The sequence below is a fragment of the Hipposideros armiger genome, unplaced genomic scaffold (genome assembly GCF_001890085.2).
Source record: "Hipposideros armiger isolate ML-2016 unplaced genomic scaffold, ASM189008v1 scaffold_40, whole genome shotgun sequence".
Lineage (NCBI taxonomy): Eukaryota > Metazoa > Chordata > Mammalia > Chiroptera > Hipposideridae > Hipposideros > Hipposideros armiger.
In genome coordinates, this window is record NW_017731390.1 from 3,014,863 (window position 1) to 3,024,892 (window position 10,030).

The 10,030-nt window shown below is 52.9% G+C and overlaps 1 protein-coding gene across 6 annotated transcripts; it reads left to right on the forward strand.

The window, feature by feature from the left end:
- On the forward strand, positions 1–9,718 carry COPZ2 (coat protein complex I subunit zeta 2). Of its 6 annotated transcripts, none has more exons than XR_002123544.1 (10): positions 1–142; positions 911–985; positions 2,546–2,627; positions 3,155–3,246; positions 3,709–3,764; positions 4,433–4,555; positions 6,511–6,562; positions 7,181–7,219; positions 7,850–7,983; positions 9,380–9,718. XR_002123544.1 is itself a non-coding variant. In XM_019638461.1 (10 exons), exons 1-9 carry the CDS (start codon positions 32–34, stop codon positions 7,901–7,903), a joined length of 684 nt encoding a protein of 227 aa, XP_019494006.1. In that variant the 5' UTR covers positions 1–31; the 3' UTR covers positions 7,904–7,941; positions 9,380–9,718. The 6 variants fall into 6 exon arrangements, 5 of the variants coding, with proteins under 5 accessions (XP_019494006.1, XP_019494008.1, XP_019494007.1 ...); XM_019638461.1 differs by having other exon boundaries at positions 7,850–7,941; XM_019638463.1 differs by having other exon boundaries at positions 4,478–4,555; positions 7,850–7,941.
- The last annotated feature ends 312 nt before the right edge of the window (positions 9,719–10,030 follow it).

Genomic DNA, 10,030 nt, shown 5'->3' on the forward strand with positions numbered 1-10,030 from the left:
GCGGCGCTGTCAGCAAGAGGCGGCGAGCGGAATGCAGCGGCCGGAGGCCTGGCCACGTCCGCACCTGGGGGTGGGGGCCGCGGCCGTCCAGGCTGGGGGCCCGGAACCGCCCGCCGGAGCCGGGGAGCCCACGGGGCCGCGGGTACGGAGCAGACAGGCGGGCGCCAGGGTCCGGGAACAGGGCCGGGGTGGGGGTGGGGGCAGCCAACTCACAACTCGCACGCCGGGCGCCGGGAACTTGGTGCCACCACTAAGCAGCCCAGGGAGGGTGTCGGGCCAGGGCCGGCGGTGAAAAGTTCCTCCTGGTGCGAACTCACCAGGCCTGTCCTGAGTCCGCGTGGGGCTGAAGTTCTGGATCAATTTGGAGCTGCAGTGGGGACAGCTTGGGGGTGGGGGTGGATTGAGATTCCACTGGGAGGAGTAAGGAGTGGTGGGGCTGTCCTGGACTCGAACTCCCAGGGGCGGTGGGCTGACATGCGTGCTTCCGGAGCCCACCCGGGTCAGGGGGTTGGGGGCGCGCTCAGAGAGCGGGTCCACTCTCGACCGGGGGTCAGCTGGAAGGAGGAGGCGCACCGCTGTCCCCCCGGCCCAGGTTCTGTGATACACTCCGACTCGGGCTCTGGAGCAGTCAGTGCATGACAGAACTTGGGCCCGGACGGACCTTCTGCACCCAATGGGCACAGCGCCCACCGAGGGCCTGCAGTGGAACATCTGCCTGGGAGTGGAACAGGCGCCGGAGTTGGTCCTTGTGGCACAGGATTGGGTCCGAAGCAGCTATGGACTTTGGGGGCTGAGGTCGCTGGAGCCTGAGCATGGACTCCTGGGCCAGAAGGCCCCATAAAGCCAATGACAGGGCGCCTGCCTTGAGTCAGGGGCCAACGGAGCACCCCCCCCCTTTCCCCCGTGTCAGTTGCAGGAACCTTCCCTCTACACCATCAAGGCTGTTTTCATCCTAGATAACGATGGACACCGCCTGCTGGCCAAGGTAACTTCCCACCCTCGCCAAAGACCCCCTGAAAATTGTGCTACGGCCCCAAGAACAGAAGTCCCCACCCAGCTGACTCTTCAGTCCTAGGAAAGACCCCAGTGTGGACTCTATGACTCAGAGCAGCTCAGCTTAGACCCTCCAAAGGTCATTCTGTCAATCCTCCTGCCTTGTGACACTGCTGGCCCCCAAAAAGGGGAGCATGTCTCCCCTGTTTGCTCCCCTGGTTCTATGCATGTCCCCTGAAATGTCTTCTCATCATCTTTTCCACTATCCAGCCAGACCCTGGGCATGGAAGGAACCTCCTGAAGGGTCAGTTGAGTGTTGAGCCTGGGGCCCAGGAGTCCTAGTCCCCAAATTTTAAACAGACAATATCCGCTTTTCTTCCACAGCTTAGTAAATACTAAGGATTTAGTCTGAGAAGTCTAAGAATTTAGAACCAGACAAAATTTTGGAGACTATATAATCCAAGTCTTTCACAAATGAAGAAAATGTGGTCTAGAGAAGATAAATGAGTTGCCTGAGGTCACAAGTGTTAATATCAGCACAGAGATCTGAACTCAGGTAATTTGACTTGGAGCTCAGGAGAGTGGTTCTCACTGCACAGACTATTCAGTTATCTGGTATCTATCCCAGTGAAGATGCCCGGCCAAACCAAACTAGGATAATCTAAAACTTAATGTCACCAGTCAACACCATTAACCATAGTAGGGCATCGAAATTAACTATGCAATGCATTGTTTGTTTGGGGCTGAAACATTTTATCTTCATGCCTTCAGTGGCCAGCAGGGAGACTACTAATTTGCCTGCAGATGGAGTACTAACTGGCAAAATACACATCCAGAAAATTGAAAACAGAGCTCATCATGCCCTGCCCCAGCAGATGGTCAGAGGTGGACCAGCAATGTCAATGGTTTTAGGACCTCCTCCCAGCAGGACACATCCATGTTCAGATTAAGAAAGTGAGAAAGAGAGAGGCTCACCAAAACCCAAACAAAACGGCATTGATTTAATTGTGCAATGTATGCCAGGAACTTTTCCTTAGATATTTAATCTCCACTATAATCCTGTCTGGAGTCACACCATCCTTGGTGTTGAATCCCAGCTCTACCCCTGCAACTCTGAGATGATGGGGAAGTTATCAGACTTTTTCATGCCTCAGTTTCCCCATCTGTGTAATGGGGATAATAAAGTAGCGGTTATGATTGTTATTATTGTGACGAAGGACCTCTGGGCCATGCCCTCTTTCCTGTAGACTCAGGTTTGTGTAGAGACAGTGTGATCTAATGACCACCCCAATCCTTAGCACACCGCACATCTGCTGAATGTACAAAAGCCTCCAAGAAATCAGGAGAGAACTCCAAAAACAGGCCTCAAAATTCCTCTACTTTTATTACTTTCTTTGCTTATAATTTGTATTTATGGGGAAACAGTGAGCAGTCAGGCATAGAGGGCAATGCAGATGAGATGGGGCACTTGACCAGCACCCACAATTCCCTGCCATGGAGGAGCAAGGCTCTGTGGAATGGCTATCACCCCTTCTCCTTCCCTTTCTCATAGTATTATGATGACACATTCCCCTCCATGAAGGAGCAGGTGGCTTTCGAGAAAAATGTCTTCAATAAGACCAACAGGACTGACAGTAAGTGTCCTTCTCTTTCTCGCCCAGAACTCTCGGATGTTCACTGTCATCTTCTCCATCTGGACACATCTGCCCCTGTGGGCCCTACACACCCACAGGCCATTCCCTTTTCTTCAGAGGTTTTTTTTCTTTCCTTCCCAGCTGTTCTCTCCCTGCGGGGAACCTTCACTCCCCACCTCTCTCAAACCCCCACCCCCAGGAAACCTAGTCCTCCCTCTCAGGGGAAGAGGCCAACGGAATTGCGGGTTTCCCACCAGCCTGGGACTGGTCCAAGCCATGGCACGTGGTGGGAGGGAGTGGAAGGTCGACTTTGAACTGGGTTTGTTGACTCCTCAGAATGAGGCAGCCGCTAGAAATAGAGGGTGGAGGGAAGGACACAGAGTAGCCTATGTAGTGCCCCTAGTGCTAGTCTTTCCAAGGATTCCTTGGAAAGAGAAGAAGGGAATAGGGAGAGAAGTGCAGAGCTAGAGACAGGGAGGAGGGGCCAGGCAGCAGCGGCCAGCACTGAAAGTCCCCTCCACTTCTAGGTGAGATTGCATTCTTCGGGGGCATGACCATCGTCTACAAGAGCAGCATTGACCTCTTCCTGTATGTGGTGGGCTCATCCCACGAGAATGAGGTGAATTCAAGGGGTTGGGGTGACAAGGAGGGTCTGTCCGTGGGGGAATGGATTGGAGTCTGGGCTAGAAGCTGGGTTCTAAAGGCTTACCATTGGTACCCCTCCTTCAAGGCTCAGGGGGTCGGGAAGCAGCCAGAATGATTTTTTTTCTGGTACAAGACATATCCATGATGCCCCTTAGGTTCCTTGGGAACCAGAAGTGAAGGCTTTGAAGCTTCTGCAGAAGCCTTTCTTTCTTAAACATCACTAGAGAAGGATATACTCAGTGTCCCCCAGTGGAGTACTCTCAACCCATACATGGGAAGGTGCCCTCCAAGGTCAAGCTGCAGTCAGTCTCTAGCCCTCTCCTCTCTGGAAAGGAACCACTGCCCAGGTACAACTCTGCCCAAGGCTGAGGTTTCCTCTCAGCCTTCTCAACCTCAAGCTCTCTCATTTTCCTCCTTCCATATCTGCCCACCCCAGCTGATGCTCATGTCTGTTCTCACCTGCCTGTTTGAGTCCCTGGTCCACGTGTTAAGGTGAGTGAGGACCTCTGCCCTTTAAGGCCCCCATCCCCTAGGCCTTGATACATCACAGAGGCAGGGCCCTTCCTCCCTGCTTTTCTCCTGAAGCCCCCACAAGGCTAAGACTAGAGTTGGAGCACCCTCCTTCAAGGCCCCTGCCCTTTACCTGACTATCGTGGTGTCACCCAGAGCAGAGCCATGCAAGGGTATGGCGACAAAATGAGGTCTAGAGAAGCTAAGTAATTTGCCCGAGGGTACAGGCTATTTATATCAGAACAGAGACTCAAACTCAGGTTTTTTTACTTGAAGCTCAGGGTGGTTTTCACGGCACCTCCATTCAGTTATTTGGTATCTATCCCAGTGAACATGACCTAGGGAAACCAAACTAGGATAATCCAAAAATAAATGTCTCCAGTCAACACAATTAACTATAGTAGAGCTGTAGTTATCTAAACTAGCTATCAAATGCATTAGGGGTGCTATGGGCGGGGGCACAGTGTCCATGCCCGAAGTGTGGGAGGTTGGGCAAGGAGGGTTAAGGAAGCAGGCCTGTCCTCTGCCCAGAAGCCCCTTGCACAGGCACTGCCCTCATTGTCCTTGACACTGTCCTTCCCAGTGCTTGTTGGGGAGTGGTGGGGAATGTGTGGGGAGAGGGGGTCCGTCTCACCTAGGCAGGGCCCCAGCTCCTCCTGGCCACGCGGAGGCTCAGGAGCGGCGTCTGCCTTCAGGAAGAATGTGGAGAAGCGCTGGCTGCTGGAGAACATGGACGGAGCCTTCTTGGTGCTGGACGAGATTGTGGATGGCGGGTGAGGAGGGAGTGGACAAGAGGGGCTGGCCAGGGACACTCACAGTAGGAGGTGCCTTTGAGGGTCATCAGCGCTAGATCACACCCAGCACATGGTTGGCTCGCCAGCCAACGTCTCCCTCCCTTCCTCCCGCGTATTCCCTGTGATCTCATCCCCCCACCCCACTCATGAGGATGGAGGTTGATTTCAATGTTAGCCAAAGTCAAGCAAATAAGAAAAGAATCTGATGTCCAGCTATGGCTGACCGTTGAATAGGCAGCATTTGGGGGAAATGGTTTGTTCTCCAGGGCCCAGGAGAAGCAGGCAGCACAGCCACTTGCCCCTCCATGGAAGGACTTCATTCAGGCAGAGCCCTGCAGTGTTCACACCTCCCACTCTTACAGCTTTATTCCAACCCCGGCTAGATGCGTGAACTGGGCCGGGTACTTACTGTCCTGAACCTCACTTTCCCCATCTTTCAAAAGGGAATGATAAGGGAACTACCTCATACATAGGGTGTGGGGATTAAATAAGGTGATGCCGATGAAGGTCATGGTTTTCCTTCAATAAGTGTCACCTATTGCTATGCTGTTATATTCTTAGGAAGCTGGGAGCCCTTATGAAAAGGGTTGGTTAGTGAATTTCTATGGTGGGGCGCGGGGGGGTGGGGGTGAGGGCGGCAATAATCAGGAAGGAAAAAAAAATTCTGGCTCTGGGACAAAGGATAATAGAAGCTGATCATCTTAAAGATATCCACATGCCCCTATCGTTACATCCATTTTAGAGATGAGGGAACACAGGCTCAGAGACTCAAGTGACTTGCCCAAGGTCACACAGCAGAACCAAGATCTAAAACTATGGGCTCTTTCCACAGCCCTGTACCACATGCCCAGGGGCAGGGAGCTCTGGGAGATGAGGGACAGCGGGCTTTCTCCTTCTCTCCCTGTTGCTGCCTGCTATTGCAAGTCCTGTGCTAATTGCTGGGACCCTAAAAAGGAATGGAAGAAGACCAGATTTTGTAGAATCAGAAGTATATACAATTTGGTGGAACCTCTTTAAGGAAAACACACAATTACAAATACAAAATTAGGTGCAGGGCCTGTGCTAGGGAGGACGTAGGCTTTATAAGCTTCTGAGTCTGTGCCCTCAGAAGGCCCAGTCTCCCTGTCCCTTGAGTAGCTCAGTTTCCCTCCAAGGAAAATTGAGGAAGTGTCAGTCGAGACAGTGCCTGAACGGGAGCTTTGGCCTGAGATGCTTCTGTCTTTATGGGTGAAAGGACCTGTGGAGAGGGAGCATGGGGCTGGGGTGCCCCCGTGATGGGGCCTGGAAAAGGCTCTCAAGAAATACTTGTTCACTCCCCTGGGACTAGGACAGAAATAAAACTAGGCTTCTGCCCTGGAGGAGACTCCAGCAGGCCCACTGGGAAAGGAGGAGGACTCAGTCCCCGTAGTATCTATCCCAGCCACAGTGAGGCCCTCACCCCTGCACCCCTGCACCCCCCCCCCACAAACAGCTCCAGAGCACGTCCAGTGCATCGTGAAAGAGTGCCCACTAGCTGAGAAAAGACTCGTTATTTGGGTCTATCAAAAGGGAAGAGTCTGATTTTTGGAGTTCCATTTCTTTTGTGTACAGCGTGATCCCACAGCATAAAATAAAACTGAAACAAGATAGGGACCCTGGGGAGGCGCCTTTCCTTCCCCACATCTGAATCCATCCCTAAACCTAGAAGGTGAAGTGAACTTGCAAGAGCTCTGAGTTTCTGAGTCCCCGACCAAGGGTGTTTGAAGTGTAGAAGACTCAGAGCCGAGGGCTCTGCATGGTGAGGGAGAGGCCTGACTTGAGGAATATCATGGGAAGGCCCCCTGGAGGGGGTGTGTGGCAGGATATGGTGATGGAGGGAAAAGGCATCGCAGGGAGAGGCAGCAGAGGGGAGAATCATGTCACCGATTTTCCTGCTGGTTTCTCTCACCTTGTAGCGTGATTCTGGAGAGCGACCCCCAGCAAGTGATCCAGAAAGTGAATTTTAGGGTAAGAGTCTTCCTGCATGCCCCTCACTCGCATCTCCTCCAGGCTGCCCTTCGCATCCTCCCCACCTCCCGCCCTCCCTGCCCATGAGGCTGCCAGGGCTCCGATGGTGGGAAACCAGGCTCCTCTAGCAGAAGCAACTATTGGGACAATGCACTTGGTGGGGGGGGGATGGCAGTTTAGGGAGGGGGTGTCAGTTAGTAAAAGAGATCTCCTGTCCTCTCCCCCTGTAGAATCACCAAGCACCTCACCATCCTCCCTGGTGGAAAGTACAAACTGGGGAAATTTAAAAAAACTCTCAAAAAGACACCAGGTGGCTGCCTTGGCCTTGAGGTTGGGGAGTGGAGGTCTAGCTAGAACTCCCCTGCCCAGTGTGGCCTCTCTTGCCCTTTTCTTCCATATTTATTCCCTTCATTCCCTTACTATCCTTGCACCAGAAATGGGCCCCAGGGGTCCTGGCTTCCGACTGTAGGCCTGCCACTAAACAGTGATACAGGTGTAGTCTATGATCCCCTAACCACTGCATCACCTCACCTCCACGCCCGATCCCCTTCACCTCTATTTCTTCGCCCAATACCCTCACCCTGGTCTGACCACCCTCTTGACACTGCTTCCCTACAGGCAGATGACAGCAGCTTGACTGAACAGAGTGTGGCCCAGGTAGGCCCCCTGCGTCTGCGTTGGCCAGAAATGGGCTAGAGGGAGAAGTCATGCAGAGCCTTCCAGGGGGACCCAGTGGAACTATCTAACCTGAACAGTCAGGGTGTGGGAGGCAGCTATAGGCCATCTCTTGCAGAGACTCATGGGAGCCTTGCAGAGTCTCCAAGGGAGTGCCAAGCTGGGCATTAATACGTGATGCATGCCTCACCAGCAGCCCACCTCATCTACTGGCTTGGTGTGGTTTATATTGAAACCCTGGGGTGAGCTGCCCACCCTGGAAATGGCTGGGTCACTTGTCCCCCAAAGCAATCCAGGGACTCAGGCCCCTGATGCTCCCCCAGAAAAGACGCCCAATAGGAGTTTTCCTCCAAACCCTCATTCCTCATTGCTAGAAAGGTTAAGGGATGCTTAAATCTGTAATAGGATCTAGCTTTCTCCACTTCCTACTTGCTACCTTGCCCCTGAGTGACCTGGCTGTGGAAAAGTCCACCCCTGCCAGTCCCCTGCATGGTCCTATCTGGAGGTGCCTGCGGGGCAAGGGAGAGGTCCCTGGGCCTGACTGGTTTCCCAGCTGCGCAAACTTCCTGCTTGTCAGGCTGACTGCTTGACCTCCATTCTGTCTGCCCACAGGTCTCTCTGCCCAGACTAATCCTGCTTTTACGGAGCTTCCTGCCCTGGCACTAACTAACTATCTCCTGCTGTGATGGCCCAGGCCCAGATGGGTGTGTAACATTCCATGTGGAGCCCCAGGTGTGGAGCACCAGGTGTGGTGCCCACTTTCCTGTCACTGCCCGTGGTGCTCACTCTGCCTCTTCCTCCCCCTGGTTCCCTGGGCCTCCAAATACCCTGCTGAGAGGAATGAGACTACTTGGCAGTTTACACATCCAAAAGAGGTTAGGGAGCAAGGAGTAGAGCAAATGAGAACACAGGTGCTACTGTGAGTCATCCCAGGATGTACTTGGATGTTCCACCTTACCACCTAGGATCTGGGTGACCTAGGGCAAGTTACTCAACCTCCCTGGGCCTTGGAAAATCACAGGACACTCCTCATGGAGTCATTGTAAGAATTAGATGAGCTAATGCACGGAAAGCTCTTAGCATAGCTCCTAGAAAGATTGAAGACATAATACTTTTTTTTATTATGATTTCATTGGGGAACAGCCGTGGTCATTGGTTACACATTGCTTTCATGCTACAGTGGCATAGTTGACTCTTTTAAAGGAGGGTGCAGCTCACAGTGGCCCATGCGGGGATCGAACCGGCACTTTTAGTGTTATCAACACCACACTCTAACCAACTGAGCTAACCAGTCACCACCTGAAGACATAACACTTTTAACGGAATTCTTGTGTAAAAACCAAGGAAGTTGCAGGTAGTGAATGGAAGATGAAATGAGGAGAAAGTGAAATTCTGGCTAGGAGAAGCAGGAGAACCCCAGGGCTAGCCTGTCCCTGAGAGAGGAGGGAGACTGAGCAGGAAGAAGGGACAAACAGTTTAGGATAGACCTTCTTTAAAAGGAAATGAGGCTTGGTGGCCAGAGGGACATACCTGGAGTCGCCACCAAGTTGGCATTGTGTGTGCAGCTGTATGGATTTGTGTAAGCATTGGACTGAGGCTGTTTCCTTAGCAGGACATGAGAGTGAACAATCTGAATGCAAGTGTCCTGTAGCAGTATCTGACCAGCCACCATTTGCCAGCTATGCCACATCAGCAGTGGGTTGGGGTGGGGTGTGGAGGACACACTGCCAGCCAAAACCAGAGCTAGAGTTTTGCTGAGGTGTCTGGGCTCAGGAAGTGTCAGGCCTGGGCTCAGACTCTGCCTGGACGTGGCACTGTGGGCGGGAGCTTGCATGGCATGGCATGGGAAAGATGGGGCCTGCTGCCACACCCATCGCTGTAGATGCAGAAACCAGAGGCTGGGCAGTCTTGGGCCTGGGCTGGGAGCTGGCTGCAGCCAGTTTGAACTACTCTTTCGGTCTGGATCTCCTGTCCCCACTTAAGCCAGGCAGAGATGAGCTGCTGCCACCTAGTGAAGGGGAATTGCAGGGACCTTTAGAGAAAGTGGGCTGTAGACCTCCCTCTCACTGCAGTGTTAATTAAGGCACTTGACATTCCCCCCCAATTCTTTCTCTTAACTCCTCCTCCCCCCCCCACCCCTAGGTTCTTCAGTCTGCCAAGGAACAAATTAAATGGTCATTACTGAAATGAAGGCTGTGCATGTGAGGTTCCCTGCCCCAAGATCATTTCTGCAATCCTGGCCAAAAAAAAAACTGACCCCAGGGGACAGGAGAGACACCTCTGTATCCCAGGCACTCCCAGAACCGACTCCTGAGGTCTCTGGCCAGGGACTCTGAGATGCAAAGGTTTGGCTTCAGCACTGAGTCACCCCTCTCACTGCCCTGGCCTGCCCCTTGGGCTGTGAGAACCAGTTGAGCTGCCTTAACTCAGACCTTAGACATCCTGGCCCCTGAGTCCTAATAAACCTGCTTTTGTCTCCTCTCAATGGTCCCCTTCTCTCTTAGCCTGGGAAGTGTGTGTGTTCTGTTGAGGGCGCCTGCACTTTCTGTGGCTCGTCTTCAGGATGCCCATTACCAGGACATGTGATTGGGGAGGGACAGGTCAAGGGAAAAAGGATGATTTAACATGGTGAGGGGCTGCGACAGGGATACCATGAGGCCCTATATGAGGCGGCGGTAAGACTTGGTATGATTGTGTGACACGGTAAAAGTTATAGTAGAAGGAATGACACATATTTGGGAAAAGAGGACAAAAGGTGGTACACACATGGTGGCCCCACTGGGATTCTTTGAG